Source organism: Hemiscyllium ocellatum, chromosome 32 (genome assembly GCF_020745735.1).
Source record: "Hemiscyllium ocellatum isolate sHemOce1 chromosome 32, sHemOce1.pat.X.cur, whole genome shotgun sequence".
Taxonomy (NCBI): domain Eukaryota; kingdom Metazoa; phylum Chordata; class Chondrichthyes; order Orectolobiformes; family Hemiscylliidae; genus Hemiscyllium; species Hemiscyllium ocellatum.
The window spans coordinates 21,147,389-21,164,008 of record NC_083432.1 but is presented as its reverse complement, the minus strand read 5'-3'; the positions used below and the strand labels follow the sequence as shown (position 1 = coordinate 21,164,008).

Here is a 16,620-nt window from a genome sequence, read left to right as displayed (position 1 = left end):
TAAATGCTTCTTAAATTTAGAACTGTTGGCAGGAGCATTTCTTCACACAGAATAATCAACAGTTACAAAGAAAGTACTGAAACTGCAAATTATTGAGAGCCAGTGGATGCTGTCATGCGGAATCTTTAGGATCACTCTAAATTGGTGATCTTCATTTAGTGGAATGGCCTTACTCAGTTTTAATAACCTGATTAACCTTTCTTAATGCATCTCGTAATAGATAATGGAAAATATGCTTGCATTCTAACAAAGCTAATGGAAAGATTACAGAATAGCACTTTTGTGTGTAAATGTGATAATCATTTTTGTGTACCAATAGGTGTCACAAACAATCAAAACATAAATAGTTAATCCTACATTACAGTATTGATTGAATACTAGACAGTAAGAAGTTTTTATTCCTCATCTGATCATGATTATTTATCATCCGCTGTGACAAATGAAGCATCAGTTTAAAATTACACTGAAGGGATGAAAACTCTGCAAAGCAGTACTTTGCTGTTTATTGACTCAGTCAGACGCACACTGATACTTCTGTAGGTACTTTGGTTTCACTAAACCCAATAATCCAGAATAGTATCCTTTATTTGCAAATATATCTAAGTATGATTTGATAAACCTTCCAAACTTTCTTCAGAAAGGAGCAAGTGATTTGCATCTCCAATTTGAAATTAATTTGGTATTAAAATTAGAATTATCACAAATGTATTTTGGATTTTGTATCTTCACAGCAATACGCAATGTGAAATTCAAGATACTTGATGCGGTAATAGCTCAGGAGCCATTACACAGAGGTGGAGGACAAATTATTCCTACAGCCAGACGAGTAGTGTATTCAGCTTTCCTAATGGTAAGAGTTTTGCTCTAACGTTTTGTGTCTTTTAACAGTCCATAGTTACGATGCATCATTTCCTAATTTATTAAGTGAAATGACGAAAGTATTAAAAACTTTGTTTTACCATGCAAAATATTTCGGTGTATATTTGTGTATGTATATGTACTCTTTAAATAAATGCCTGTTTGTTATTTTTCATGTTCTTTAACCATTCAGCACACTAAATTTTAACAAATTTATTCAGATCAACAATTGTTTTGCTGCAACTTTTGAATTGTAAGATACCTTTCTAAATATGGTTTCTCTGTCCTGTGATATTCTAGTAGGTTTGCTAATAAAATAATGTTTTCTTATAGGCCACACCTCGTCTGATGGAACCTTATTACTTTGTGGAGGTGCAGGCACCAGCAGACTGTGTTTCAGCAGTTTATACAGTCTTGGCTAGAAGGAGGTATGCAGATTAATTCTACCCATGTCAGGTTTAAGCTTTATCTTGGATTTTAGATAGCACAAATGTACTATAGTATTCTGTGAAAATGTTGCAATATTGGCTGTGGGCAGAGGGAAGCAGCAAAACTAAAATTAAGGGTATGCTTTACCCCTGTTCAGTTTTATTTAAATACTTTTTAGAATCACATATTGCCTGTTTAAACAAAGGAACTTTTAGTTTTGAACATATTCTGCAATACACTGTGCCATTTTTTAAAAAAACGTAGGCATATCGATGGCAGTGTTACGTATGGTATAATCTGGTAAATTAAAGTGATTTTGGATCAATTGCGAATCAAATCCTAGCAGTAAGGTTAGGATTTATTGACCTCGCTTTAAAAATGTGCCTCTTCACAAGCTGCTTTGGAGCAAGAATTAGGTCTCAAAGATCAGCCTCTGATTTGGGGAATAAAAGAGGATTGAAAAGACCTAACCACTTCAATGCTAAGTTGGAGCTCCATGGCAGCCACTTCTGGTTTGGAGCTTGCAACTTCAGAATCTCATGGTCCCTTGTGACCCACTGCTTGAGAAACCCTGGACTAGATAGTCAATCATGGAATAATGGCAGTACAGAGACTGCAATGGCTTCATACATTTTCAAGCAGGAATTGCATTGGAGATATTTCAGTACTCTAATTAAGATAGCAAGTTAGCACACAATTATAAAGGCTCAAAGGAGCTCTCTGGTCAGAATTTGTTATACAAAGAATTTTTACACTGGCATTTATTATCCAATGCAGACTGGATAATGTAAACATGCAAGTGTGAACATTAGTTTCTCTGCAATTTTTTTATTTTCAGAGGCCATGTGACACAGGATGCACCAATCCCAGGTTCTCCACTTTATACAATCAAAGCATTTGTACCAGCTATTGATTCATTTGGCTTTGAGACAGACCTGCGGACACACACACAGGGGCAAGCTTTCTCTCTCTCAGTCTTCCACCATTGGCAGGTGAGAATTTTACCTTCAGAAGCAAACAACTGCTGCGTATTAATTTGAAAGCATCTCATCCTTTGTGTTGCTCAAATCTTTAATCAGTCAGCTGCTTTCAGATGTTAGCATGGCATGGTGGTGATCTTGGAGTCAAAAGCTGGTGGGTTCAAGTTTCACTCGAGGACATGGACTTCCAATAGGTTGCCATGACTGTTCAATACAACAGAATGTGAAATTGTTACTGTTTGGAATATGGTGTCCCTACACATCAGTGGCTGAATATGCTTTCCAAGTCATTTATTTTCTTTGAAATATCCGAAAATTAGAGAATACTGCTTTCCGTAAATAGATACATCATATGTACAGGTGAAAGCGCAGTTTTCCAATTGACAGCAGTGTTATTCAACATAAAAATCATCATTTTTCTAATCTAATTATTATGAAGTGCATTCGGAATTGGGAAATTGCTATTTTTAAGAAAGCACGACCAGTAAGTTGCTGGGTCATCATAAAAATTCTCAAATAGTTTCCTAATGTTCTCTTATTTAAAAAAAATGTATGATTCCAATCCCATGTCAACAGGCTTGTGTCTTGTCAGCTCTCTAAAGACGTTAAGTTGTATTAAATTCTCAGCAACTAAATGCTGACCTTGGCCATGATGTTCAAATCCTGGGGATGACTGTTTTAAGTGTTCATAACAATTAATTCCTTTTAAATGAAATACCAAGTAAAATGTTCTGAAATTTTAAATTATTTTCAGAGACTGGAGGAATAATTGTTAGCTGTAATTACTTAATGAGATTTGTGGTTCTGTGATTAGATTGTACCTGGTGATCCCTTGGACAAAAGTATCATTATCAGACCATTGGAACCACAACCTGCACCTCATCTGGCCAGAGAATTCATGATCAAAACAAGGAGGAGAAAGGTAATCAATTATCTATTCCAGAACTTTTGGTACCAGTAGACATGAAACATCGGTCTATTCTGCACGGTATTGTTTCCTCAGCAATATAGGCCAGTTAAGCTTTGTTGAAATATATGTGCCTTTTTTTCAATGTGGCCTATCAAGTTATCTATTTGATTGCTAACCAACACAAGATATCTATGATTATTAATTACAGTGAGACTCTTAAACTCTTGGTCCATCTAACCTTACAAACATTCAGTTTTGAGTTTTGAACTTTTGCTAACTTTTAGATTGACATCTTGGACTGTTGACTTGAAGTTTAAATGGGTGGCATAACCAGAGGTGATAAAAGATCTTATAAATCACAATGAGCATGTGAGACAGCAGACCACAGAAGTTCCACATTTTCTGTTAGATTCTGAAGAATCTGATTATTGCACATTTTGACAGCGTGGAAATAATGTTTTGTACATATTGCTCAGTCCAATTCATTACTTCAACCTCCAACCAATAGGAGAACTTCTTAAAACTAGCTAGTGGTTGAAGTAACTACAGAAATTTCAGAACGCATAACAAGTATTTGATTATTCTGAAGAGAGATGATTTGTGTGTAAAGACATTCCTAGAGACAGAATCACAATAAATGAAGACGTGGGCAGAACATCTATCCATTAAATGTCTTTGTTGCAAATTGAATAAATAGAGATTTTATTCCCTGTGCTTTACTTTTCATATACTGGATCCCAAGCCTATATTCTGCTTCTCTGCCACTATCTTTATCTTTATTGATCTGTTCCAGTTCTGCTCTCCCTACTATAGGAAAGATGTTGTGAAACTTGAAAGGGTTCAGAAAAGATTTACAAGGATGTTGCCAGGATTGGAGAGTTTGAACTATAGGTAGAGGCTCATTAGGTTGGGGCTATTTTCCCTGGAGCATCAGAGGCTGAGGTTTATAAAATCATGAGGGATATGGATAGGGTGAATAACCAAGGTGTTTTCTCCAGGTTAGTAGAATGCGTAGGTTTAAGGGGAATGATTTAAAAGGAACTTTTCATGCAGAAGTTGGTGCGTGTATGGAATGAGCTACTAGAGGAAGTGGTCGAGGCTGGTACAATTACATCATTTAAAAGGCATCTGGATGGGTACATGAATAGGAAGGGTTGAGAGGGATATGGGCCAAGTTCTTCTAAACGGGACTAGATTAGGATATTTAGTCAGTGTGGACGAGTTGGACTGAAGGGTCTATTTCCATGCTGTCCAGCTCTATGACTCTTTACCCGAGCTTAATTCTAATTGGAGAAAATTAATTGTATTAGCAATTCTCTTCAAACATTAAAAATTGTTTGACTATTGAAAATTGTGCAAACTTAAAAGTGTAAATAAAGCTACCAAAAATGTTTATTGGAATATATTGTTTTAGTAATTGGACAGAGCCATGGAATGAGAATACAGTTAATGCTACCTACAGTAATTTGCTTTCTACCAGTCAGCTGTCCTTTTCAGCATGGAGTTCTAAATCTGTTGCAGCCTGGGTTTGGGCCTTGATCTTCCAGTACAAGGTTCTGAGGTGGCTTAACAGTGTAGATGCTGAAAAGATATTTCCACCACTGGGGGAGTCTCAAACTACAGAATGAAAGGATACCCATTGAAGACTGAGATGTAAAGGAATTTCTAGAGGGCATGCAATAGGTTTCAGAGCTACCCTCCACATTCAAGGAGAAAGAGAAAAAAAACAAAATGGTTTTCTCATCCCTCCTCTCAAGACTTTGAATATCTTGCCTGCCCAACTTTTAGCAACTTAAAATAAATGCACCGCCATGCAAAGATAATGACCCTAGTATATTTTAACTTTTCAAGCCCTTGATAGCCTTCTTATGATATATCAATGTAATGGCAAGCAATTTCTAGCGCTGGACTTTGTGTCAAAACTGAAGAAACATGCCAACTTCTATTCTATAAATTGCCCGTGTAGCTTTGGGAGTTAAGCCATTGTACTGTAATTTGAATCAGATCTTTTATAACATCACAACAAATAAAGTTCCTGAAACTGTCATACATTTGCTTTCAACAGAAATTACATTTGCTGGCTTTTGTTTTCAGTTCACGTCTTAAAAAAATGGCATCTAATTTTACATTAAAACTGTCATTTAGTGATTCCCAACCTACGTAATGCCACAAAGTGAAATTATTCAGTGAATTTTTTTTGGAGATCAATTTGTATTGCCTCTTAATATTTGAGATATTAAGTGTATCAGGTAGAAATAAATCTTAATAAGTGTTGCTACTTCCTTTATTAACAGGGCCTCAGTGAAGATGTTAGTATCAGCAAATTTTTCGATGATCCCATGTTGCTGGAACTTGCAAAGCAGGATGTGGTTCTCAATTATCCCTTATAACAAAAGCAGCAGTTTCTGCAAGTAAGGACCAACTGCTTACAACCCTCACAGGACTCTGTACGTTGTATGCTCAGTCACAATGATGGCATCAGCTGAAATCGTACAAAATGGAATGAATAAGCCTGAATGTGAGCTGATTTGAACTTTATATTTTAGCTTTACAGGTGAATTGTTTTTAATAGAATACATCCCAAAATAAAAAAAAGCTCTGTTTTCCAATTGAGTTGATTGGATTTTTCTTAAAATATATCGAATTGGTGTGCTATCCAGGTGGAGTTCGCATAGGTTTGACTTTGTGAACAAGTTATTAGTTTTAAATGGTGTTCATGTATGCTGTGCATAAAAATCAGAATCCAAACAAAATTACTGAACCTTTTGTACTTTGCCTTTGTTTATTAATGAACAGAAAATTCTCAGTGCAAAGAAAAGCGAGTGTGCAAAATATGAAACTGCCAACCTTTGGAAAAATACATTTCATGTTAAACCATTTGTGAGGATGTCATTGCTTCAAGACATCTCAATACCAAGTGGGACATTAATAATAATACATAAATATATGCAGCATATCACAGTGAGGAGATTTACTTAGAGAGATTTGCTTCTCTTGGCTTCACCACATATTCTTTGTACATGGAATACAGGACACCTGCAAAGACAGTTGAGAACAAGACATGAATGCAGTTGTTTGACTTGGACGCTGAGTTTAGAAAATGGATACATGTACTAAGAACATAAAAATTATGTGCCTTAATTGTGGAATACCACAAATATGCCATAACTGTTAAAGGCAAGTGTCCGATGTGTTCAGTTGGCACGATTTAACCGATTCAACGAAATAGTCATGTTTGAATGCTAAATGTTAACTCATTTTCTCTTTGTATTTGTATCTGTATCACAGATACTGCCAGACCTGCTGAGTTTCTCCAGCATTTTCTTGGGTTTCAGAACAGCAATTGAAATGGTTACACTGAAAGAAATTCCTACTGGCATCAATTATTAACATCTAGTTCCAGAACAAGGTTTAGCTGGCTTATCAATGAGCTGAACAAATTAGTGCTTTGGAAGAAGTGCACAAAAATATGAAATTGTGCAATTGGATTTATTTCTAAAATTGCCACAGCTATTGTATCAAGCCAAGATTCTCTAATAATTTATCCTTACTGTAATTCTGTTTGTTGTATAATCTGTAAAATATAATCGAAATACTACTTTCAATTATTGCAGTCGACCCATATTCATTAGATTAGATTAGATTAGATTACTTACAGTGTGGAAACAGGCCCTTCGGCCCAACAAGTCCACACCGACCCGCCGAAGCGCAACCCACCCATACCCCTACCCCTACATTTACCCCTTACCTAGCACTACGGGCAATTTAGCATGGCCAGTTCACCTTACCCGCACATCTTTGGACTGTGGGAGGAAACCGGAGCACCCGGAGGAAACCCACGCAGACACGGGGAGAACGTGCAAACTCCACACAGTCAGTCGCCTGAGCCGGGAATTGAACCCGGGTCTCAGGCGCTGTGAGACAGCAGTGCTAACCACTGTGCCACCGTGCCGCCCTCGAATACAGATAGAAATGAGTTTGGGCTCACCGTAGCCTTTTGTGGAAAAAAGAGGTCCGTAATCAAACCAGCAAACATAAAGTTAGTTCTGTATGGTCAACACTAACACTGGGATCATTTAACTCTGACTTTCGAATCAGACAGTACAGAAAAGGCCTTTTGGCACACCAGGTTTATATGACCAAAATTATGCTAATTTCTTGCACTTGACTGTTATGGCATCTCAAGTGGTCAAACAAGATTTCTTTTCACATTGTGAGCTTACCTGCCTCAACTAACCTCCCAGGCAGTGCACTCTAAATCCCCACTACTTCTGGGTGATAAAAGACTTTCCTAAATCCCCTCGGAGCTTTCTGCATTTCACTTTATGCCTCCGAGTTATTGATCCTTCAACTTAGGGGCACAGCTGCTCGATTCACCTAGTCCAGCTCCTCAATGTTTATATACTTCTATCAACACCCATTCCATCCTCTCTGCTGTAAAGAAATCAGCCCTCACTTATCCAGATGTTCTTCATAGCAGAAATGCTCCATCCCAGGCAACATCCTGGTGACTGTCCATTGCAATGATATCCTTCCTATAGTCTCATGACCAGAAACTGCTACTCCAGCTGTGGCCTAACCAAAGCTCTGTACAGCTGCAACATGGCCCTCCTGCTCTTGGAAACAACTCCACGCCTGATAAAGGCAAGTGTCTCACATGCCTTCTTAAATACTCTATTTAACAAGCACCCCAAGATCCTTCCGTTACTCTGAGCTTCCTAGTGTGTGAGTTCAAGTGCTGATTGCTTTTCTGGAATCAGCTTTATTCATCTTAGAGCAATTTTTGAATGGTTGTGAGAAGCTTTTAATTTTTATTTTTAATACGTATTCCTTCCTGCTAACACATTCAATTTTGCTGAAAACCAAAACACTTACCGAAGGTCACAGCTCCCACTACACATGCCTGTGCAGCCACACGGGTGTGTATAAGGTGCACAGACATTTTGGTGTTCCCTCTGGTTCGCAGTTTATAAAGTCCCAATCCAACTATTGCTGCAAATCCAGTCATGCCTGTAGGGAATATTAATTTTAGTCAGAATGTTTTAGTTCTTCATGCAAATTATTTCTGTTGTTGCAAGTCCATTGTTAACCCAGAATTCTGCCAATTCATCTGTCTGAAAATATTTCTACTGAGAGATTAGAAGGTGCTAATCAGAATAAATTCGACCCAATTGTAAGTTTACATTGTCCATTAAGTATTGGTTGGAGGTATACCTATCACCGTCTTTAGGGGCATGGATAGGGTAAATAGACGTGGTCTTTTCCCTGGGGTGGAGTCATCCAGAACTAGCAGGCATAGGTTTAGGGTGAGGGGGAAAAATTTAAAAGGGACCTAAGTGCCAACCTTTTCATTCAAAGGATGGTACATGTATGGACTGAGTTGCCAGAGGAAGTGGTTGAGGCTGGTATAATTACATTTAAAAGGCATCTGGATGGGCATATGAATAGGAAGAGTTTAGAGGGATATGGGCAAAGTGCTGGCAAAAGGGCTTAGATTAATTTAGGATATAAGGTCAGCATGGACGAGTTGGACCGAAGGGTCTGTTTCCATGTTGTACATCTGTGACTCTATGATTGTACTCCATCCCTACCCCCATTCACCTATATTGTACTCTTTGCTACCTTCTCTCTCTTTCCCCCCCCCCCCCCCCCCCCCCCAGCCATTTATCTCCTGCACCCTGGAGGCTCCCTGGCTCTATTCCTGATGAAGGGCTTTTTCCCGATGCGTCGATTTTCCTCCTCGGATGCTGCCTGATCTGCTGTGCTTTTCCAGCACCATGCTGATCTAAACTCTGGGTTCCACCATCTGCAGTCCTCACTTTTGCCTGGAGGTGTAATAGGCTGACACAGCACTGACAAGCTGTATAAAGCTGGTATGGAGGAAGATCTATACAAGTACCCAATCCCATTAATACTATCCATGTGGCATCAAGCAGTGCAGTATCTTATTTCTTAGATGAAAGCAGACAAAAAATTAAATTAGATCTCACTGAAGAGCAGATTTTTAAATTGGACAATGCCTTTCATATAAACTTCTGCACAAAGTCAGTTACTGTACTCGATTGAAAATCATAATTGAGGTTCAAAAGGAACAGAGTCTTACAATGTTTCATATACTGTTAAATACAGAAGAAATTGATTGCAATTTTAATGTGTTTATGTTCACCATATTCCCCTTCTAATTGGCACTCCTAAATGTCACATTTTCTTAACCATTTATAATTGAAATATAAATTTCAGATGTTTACATTTATTAACTATTTTATTTTTGATCAAAATAATCATTTTCCTTAATATCACTGTAAAGTTGGTGCATATTTTTAAATTTATTGAAATAGAAACCATACTAATGAGCTATTTGTACACAGAGTTAACCTTTGCATTACCTACAGAAACTCACCAATTGGAACAAAAGGTGACTCTTTGGACTTGTCAATCAATTTTGAAACTGGGCTCTGAGTCTTGGAACTCCATGGGGTGGTATCTGTGGACATGTTCACTACAGCAGCAGTAAATAACAATCCATCTTAGTGTACAATATTAAATGGAATGATTTATACTTTCAAAAACATATATGTCTAATCTGGATTTAATTACACCACCTAAAATTTTGGAATTTTTACAAATCTTTATGCCAAACTCCAAGGAGAAAATGTTCACATTTTAGAGTTTATGTAAGCACAGTCATTAGATACATTGCTAATGATTTTTCTATCACCCTTTCAAGATCGTTTTATGAAACCCCTCATTAGCTCTTCTAATGAATACTTGTAGTTCTTGTAATTGAAACAGTACAGTAATTCAGAGGGGTCAGGTCTGCAGTTTATACATTTAAGGCTAACTATGAATTGTGCTAGAAGAACTCCATCTATTTAATTAAATTTCTTCTCATTCAAAGAGGGTAACCTGAGTTCAAGCTGCATTTCTGCCTAATAAAGAAAAAAACTGGGAACAGGAATAGGCCATTTGGACCGGCTCGGCCATGTTCAATCATCCAACTCAATACCTTGTTCCCACTTTAGCCACATACCCTTAGGTTCTCTTAACTAAAGAAATTATATCTATCACTTTGAAAACACGATGTTTTGGCTTCAGCAGTGGTCTATGTAAGAGAATTCCACATGGTTTAGAAATTTCTTCTCATTTCAGTCATAAAAGGCCTACATTGTATCCTTAGTGTGATGATGCTCCTTTAACAAGTTCATGTTGTCCTTGTTTTTTTTCTCAGAGCGGTCATAAAGACATAGACTCTAAGAGGTCTAGGTTTGAAGAGTTTTAGGGCCAGTGTGAGTATAGCTACCAGATATTGCCTCAGGCAAAAAGGCTTTCAAGTTTAGAAAAAAAATTGTACAATGAAAGGGGAGTGGCCAGTTCTCTCAGCTCAACTTTTCTCTGGTTTGGTGTGGGTTCAGTTGTGAAGCTGCTGGACTCAGAAGCAAGTCCATGCTGATCCTCTCTCTCCTGTAAGATCCTGATTTTACCTTTTGTGCCAAGGGGTGTTTATGAGCATTTTAGATTAGATTAGATTAGATTACTTACAGTGTGGAAACAGGCCCTTCAGCCAATCAAGTCCACACCGACCCACCAAAGTGCAACCTACCCATACCCCTTACCTAACACTACGGGCAATTTAGCATGGCCAATTCACCTGACCCGCACATCTTTGGACTATGGGAGGAAACCGGAGCACCCGGAGGATACCCACGCAGACACAGGGAGAACGTCCACACAGTCAGTCGCCTGAGTCGGGAATTGAACCCGGGTCTCAGGCACTGTGAGGCAGCAGTGCTAACCACCGTGCCACCCACAAATGCATTGTTGCAAGTACTTGCATCATTAAATTGAGGTAATCTGTTGGGTTTTCGGATAGGTTAAGTTATTCTATATTCTGTTCTCTCTTGTTTGTGTTTCATTCGGCAATCTTGTAAATAAATTCTGTTTTGTTTAAAACTAAGTGGTTTGACCACAGCTGCATCTCCCTCCTGGAATTTCCACTTTACACCTGCTTAAAATGGCTAGCAAAGTTAGGATCTAGGCTATATTCTCAAAATGGTTTGAGAGGATCTAGCCTGGTCCTTAACATTAGACTTTGACCGCTGGTTCTGGAATCCGCAGTAATCAGAAATAGCCTTCCAATATTTGCCCTGTCTAGTCCTGTTAGAATTTTATTGGTTTTGTGTAATCTCTCCTTATTCCTCTAAACTCTAGGGAACATAGTCCTAACCAATCCAGTATGTCATCATATATCAGTCCTGCCATCCCAGGAATCTGTCTGGTAAACATTTGTTGCACTGCCTCCATAGCCAGAACATCCATCTTCAGATAAGGAGACCAAAACTGCACCCAGTGCTGCAGGTGTAGTCTTGTCAAGGACCTGTAATTGCAGCATGTCATCTCTGCTTCTGTACGCAAGTCCTCATGCTATGAAGGCCAATATATTATTTGCTTTCTTTACCGCCTGCTGCACCTGCATGCTTACTTTTAGCGACTGGTGTATAAGGACTCATGGGTCTCATTGCACCTCCCCTTTTACAAATCTATCGCCATTCAGATAATCTGTCTTGTTTTTGCTACATTTATCCATATTATACTTAATCTGTCATGCATGTGCCTACTCACCAACTTATCCAAATCACACTGAAGCATCTCTGCATCACGGTCACCCTCCCACCCAACTTTGTGTTGACTGCAAACTTTATCATTAATAGATTGTGAATAGCTGGGGTCCCAGTACTGATCCCTGCTGTACCCACTAGACACTAGTTTATTCCTACTTTCTGTTTCCTGTCTGCCAGCCAGTTCTATGTCCATATCAGTACTCTACTCCAATCCCATGAGCTTTTGTTTTACATGCTAATTTCTTATGGGAGATCGTCGAATGCCTTCTGAAAGTCCAAGTATTCACTGGTTCCTTCTTGTAACCTCTACAAGTTACATCCTTGAAAAATGCCAGTAAAATTGTCAAGCATGATTTCATTTTCATAAATCCAAGTTGACACTGTGCAATTCTGTCACTGTTTCAAGTGCTCTGCTATTAAATCTTTTATACTGGACCCTAGAACTTTCCCTACTATACTGATGCCAGGCTAACCAGTGTATAATTCCCTGTTTTCCCTCTGCCTCCTTTATTCAATATGCTACCCCTCCAATCTATAGGAACTGATTCAGCGTCTATAGAATCTTGAAAAAAGACCATCAATGCAGCCACTATTTCGAGGGCCATTTCCTTAAGTACTCTTGGATGTAGATTATTGGATCCTGGGGATTTGGCAGCCTTTAATCCCATCAGTTTCCCCAATAGCATTTCCCTACTAATACTGATTTCCAGCAGCTGTGAAGGAATGGCAATTTATTTCCAAGTTCGTCTCATTCGAGCGGGTGTACCTCAACATTTTTAGGTCTTTGTGTCGCCTTTTATGAAGGTCAAACTAAAACATGCCATATTTGCTCCCCATTTTAGTTTCTCTGATTTCTGATTTTGATTAACCTACATTTGTCTTCACTAATCATTTTCTCTTTGTTTTTCATCCTTTTGCCCAGCAAGAATCTATCTCTGCTTTTAAACTATTCAAGGACTCTGCTTCACCACTTTCAGGAAGCATTCCAAAGACTCTTGAGCCAAATGGACAGCCCCTAATTTTAAACATTAAAATGGATCTTCCCATAAGAAGAACCATCCTCTGCAAATCTACCCTGTCAATGCCCATCAGGAGCTTGTATCTTTCAATCAAGTTACCTCCTACTTTTCTAAATACCAGCAGATATAATTCTTTCCTCACAAGGCACCCACCTCAAGTACGATTAGACAGAACTGTCTCCAACCTTCCTTAATAAGGTGACTAATGCTGTGCACAGTAATCCAGATTTTGACTCAAAAGTGCCCAGATCAGCTGAAGCATAACTTCCCTACTTTTGTACTCAATGTCTCTTGCAGTAAATTAGAACAGTCTATTAGCTTTCCTAAATGGTTATTTAATAATATAACACTTTGGGATGCTAAGAGAAAAGTAACATCTTTGCTAACGTCCCAATCAATGACTGTCTTCAATAAATGAAGGTAACGATTTCCTTCATTCTGACTGTCACCACTAATTACAATCTTAACTGGCTGTACAATATGAATACTGTAGAAGGCTCTTGCAATGCAGTGGTAGATTTGGGACCTTAGTTCAAGTCCAGTCCAAACCACAGGTGTGTTATAACACATCTGAACAGGTTGATTAAAAATTATTTATATATATAGTGTGGTTACAGAAGTTGGAAAGGGGCTCATTGTTCTTTGGTAAGCAAGTCACCTCCTGATTCTGTAAAGCTTGCCCAACATCTGGGCACAAAGTGGATTATGACATAACACTTTTCACTTGGCTGGATGAGTGCAGCTTCAACATTCAAGATACAAGACAATTTGGCCAACTTTGACGAATTCCAACAAAACTGGAATTGGGATGTAACTCTCCACTGATTGGAGTCATCTTGGCACATAGAAAGGTGGATGTGGTTGTTGGAGGTCAGTCATCAAAGTTCTGGGGCATCTCTGCAGCACTTCCTCATAGTAATGTCCATGGCCCAACTATCTTTAATTGTTTCATCAGTGACCTTCCTTTCATCATAAGGTCAAAAGTGGGGATGTTTGCCAATGATTGCACAATGTTCAGCATTATTCGTGACTGCTGAGTTAATGAAGTAGACCAAATTCAAATATAACAAGATCTGGACAATATCCATACTTAGGCTGACAAATGGTAAATAACATTCACACCACACAAATGCCATGCAATCACCATTTCCAATGAGACAATATAACCACTGCCTTTGACATTCAGTGGTGTTACCATTCACTGAAACCATGACTATTGACATCCTTGGGGTTAGCATTGACCAGAAAATCAGTTGGACTCACCATATATTCCAGTGGCCACAAAAGCAAGTCAGAGGCTAGGAATACTGCAGCAAGTAACCAACCTCCCAATTCCTCAAAGCCTGTGCACTCCCAACTTGCTTGGATGAATGCACCTTCAATAACACTTAAGAAGTTTGACACCATCCTGAACAAAGCAACCCACTTGATTGGCACCATATCCACAATGGATTCCTTCCACTGCTAACACTCTGTAGCGTGTGAACTATCTACAAGATGCATTGCAGAATTTCACCAAAGGTCCTTAGATGGCACTTGCAAACATGACCACTTACATTAGAAGGACAAGTGCAGCAGATACATGGGAACATCACCACTTGCAAGTGACTGGCGATATAAATTCTGTGTTCTATAATACTGCCTCACTAGCTACCTGATGAAGGAGCAGCACTCTGAAAGCTTGTACTTCCAAATAAATCTATTGGACTATAACCTGGTGTTGTGTGATTTTTAGCTTTGAAAACACATTGCCATTCCTTCAGAGTTGCTGGGTCAAAATCCTGGAATTTTGTCCCTAAGAGCATTGTGGGTCTACCCACAGCACGCTGACTGCAGTGGTTTGAGAAGAAAGCTCACCACCACCTCAAGGGCAATTACAGATGGGCATTAAATGCTGGCCAGCCATTTCTCAAGAATGAATAAAACATTGTCCAGCATCTTTAGTAACAATGACTGCAGTGTGTAGTGTCTACTAGACATATTGCAGCAACTCACAAAGACTTATATAGAACCTCTATCACCTAGAAAACACCAAGTGCAGGTCATACAGCATGCAGAATTGGACATACTTCACCCTTATCATAATTTGGTCAACATTCTGGAGCTTGCTAACTCAGTACTGATAGAACACCTTAACACACACACACACTGCAGCAGCTGAAAGACTGGCTCAACATCACCATCCAAAGGTCAATGTATCCTGGTCTTGCAGGAACACCCAAATTACAGGAATAAGAAAAAATAAATCTAGCTGGAAGTAATGCTAAGATTGAAGAACATCACTGCAACATTGATTTAATTTGTTATTCATACAGGATTAAAGTACTTCAGTAGGTTGGACAGCACAATTCTCAAATTACCATTAGACAGTATTTTGCAGAATTGTTTCATATGTGCTCTTTGCTAAATATAGCTGTAGCTCACACAGAATAGGACGCCTGGATCATGGCTGATCGTTTTCTCGCACCGAGGGATGTCCTGAGGTTACAGCAGACGGTACAATCCCGTTTTGACAGTGGTAGGGGCGAGCTCCAAACAGACCCACCTTCAGCTGTTACACTAACCATTCAATCCGGCCCAAGGCCCACTTCTGACGTTTTTACAATCCATCAGATTTCAAAAGCCGCTGTTTAAGCGACTTTCACAAGCTACACTGAATCGATCAACAATGTTTTAAACAATAAACATCAGTTTAATCGTTGAAGACATTACCTTATTCGGAAATCAGCCCTGCTTAGAAAAAAGGGTGCTCCTGCTCCACTTGTTACAGTCAAACTATTTGGTACATTTCCGGGTTGGACAGATTTTCGAGAAGCCGATGATGGAAAATCGATGTCTTAATGAGATATCGTAAATGTTTGATTGCGCCAGAGTTCAGCAAATAACCTGCTAAAGGAAAGGTTGAATTGAGGAACTTGGTGTTGTTAAGACCGGCTTCTGAAGGGCTTTTGCCCGAAACGTCGATTTTGCTGCTCCTTGGATTCTGCCTGAACTGCTGCTCTCTGCCTCTGATCCAGCATCTGAAGTTGACTTGCTGCAATGTTGACCTTGTGTGCTTTGCATTTTGTAAATAATTATTTCATCGCCTCTTGTATGCAAAATTTGATTACGCAGATGAACTTGGTCTTTAATTTGTGTAGAAATCGTATTGTACTATTGAACAATTTGGGTGCGAATGATTTGTGCAGGTCAGATAGTTCGTGCCTCTTTAAGGAAAACGGAAAGTGCTGGAAAGACTCGGCATATCAACGCCTGTGGGGGAAAACAGAGTTCATTTTTCAGGTATTGATGATTCTAGGCAGCTTCTTCCCAACCTTATAGGTGCAAATTACTGCAGATGCTGGGATCTGTGCAGAAAACAACAAAATGCTGGTAATCACAACAGGTCAGGCAGCATCCATGGAGAGAGAGCAAGCTAACCTATCTGACTCTTCATCAGAGCTCATCAGGTCTTGCAATACCTGACCACAACTATCCCAAAGGACATGGTCAGCAACGCCTCCTATCAGTTCTCCTCCCAGCCACCCTTCATCCTGTACTCCTGGAATCTCCACCCTAACTGCATTGTGGATGCACCTGCATTAAACAGAATGCCATGGATGAAACAAGCAGTTCACCGTCACCTTCTCCACTGCAATTAGGGACTAACAATAAACAGTAAGTGCGCGTGATTATTGTGGTTTAGTGTTAGTCCCACCAGCCCTAGAGTTATGTAACAACATCTCTGAATAAGTTGATTAGAAAATACCTAAACAGTAGCTCAGCCAGCGACAGCCACAAACCATGAACAAATATATTAAAAAGGC

General features: G+C 39.1%; 2 protein-coding genes across 3 annotated transcripts in view; one reads left to right on the top strand and one right to left on the bottom strand.

Annotated features, from left to right (window-relative positions):
- Positions 1-5,786, top strand: part of eftud2 (elongation factor Tu GTP binding domain containing 2) — a 95,622-nt gene extending 89,836 nt beyond the window's left edge. For both annotated transcript variants that reach the window (XM_060848904.1, XM_060848903.1), the window contains 5 exons: positions 732-850; positions 1,192-1,286; positions 2,126-2,279; positions 3,082-3,189; positions 5,472-5,786. In XM_060848904.1, coding sequence (XP_060704887.1) covers positions 732-850; positions 1,192-1,286; positions 2,126-2,279; positions 3,082-3,189; positions 5,472-5,567 — 572 coding nt within the window. In that variant the 3' untranslated portion in view covers positions 5,568-5,786. The remainder of the gene's footprint in view (positions 1-731; positions 851-1,191; positions 1,287-2,125; positions 2,280-3,081; positions 3,190-5,471) is intronic.
- Positions 5,787-5,961: 175 nt separating this feature from the next.
- On the bottom strand, positions 5,962-15,822 carry LOC132830943 (HIG1 domain family member 1A, mitochondrial-like). The gene is made up of 4 exons (XM_060848906.1): positions 15,527-15,822; positions 9,578-9,676; positions 8,053-8,187; positions 5,962-6,213 (listed from the first exon to the last, which is right to left on the bottom strand). The coding sequence occupies exons 2-4, from the start codon at positions 9,669-9,671 to the stop codon at positions 6,149-6,151; spliced, it is 294 nt and encodes a 97-aa protein (XP_060704889.1). The 5' UTR covers positions 9,672-9,676; positions 15,527-15,822; the 3' UTR covers positions 5,962-6,148.
- Positions 15,823-16,620: the final 798 nt, after the last annotated feature.

Excerpts from the sequence above, each read along its gene's own strand:
- LOC132830943 (XM_060848906.1), bottom strand. The coding sequence starts at position 9,671 with ATGTCCACAGATACCACCCCATGGAGTTCCAAGACTCAGAGCCCAGTT. Across the intron at positions 8,188-9,577 it reads GTCACCTTTTGTTCCAATTG|GCATGACTGGATTTGCAGCA; the intron begins GTGAGTTTCTGT and ends TATTCCCTACAG. Across the intron at positions 6,214-8,052 it reads AGTGGGAGCTGTGACCTTCG|GTGTCCTGTATTCCATGTAC; the intron begins GTAAGTGTTTTG and ends CTGTCTTTGCAG.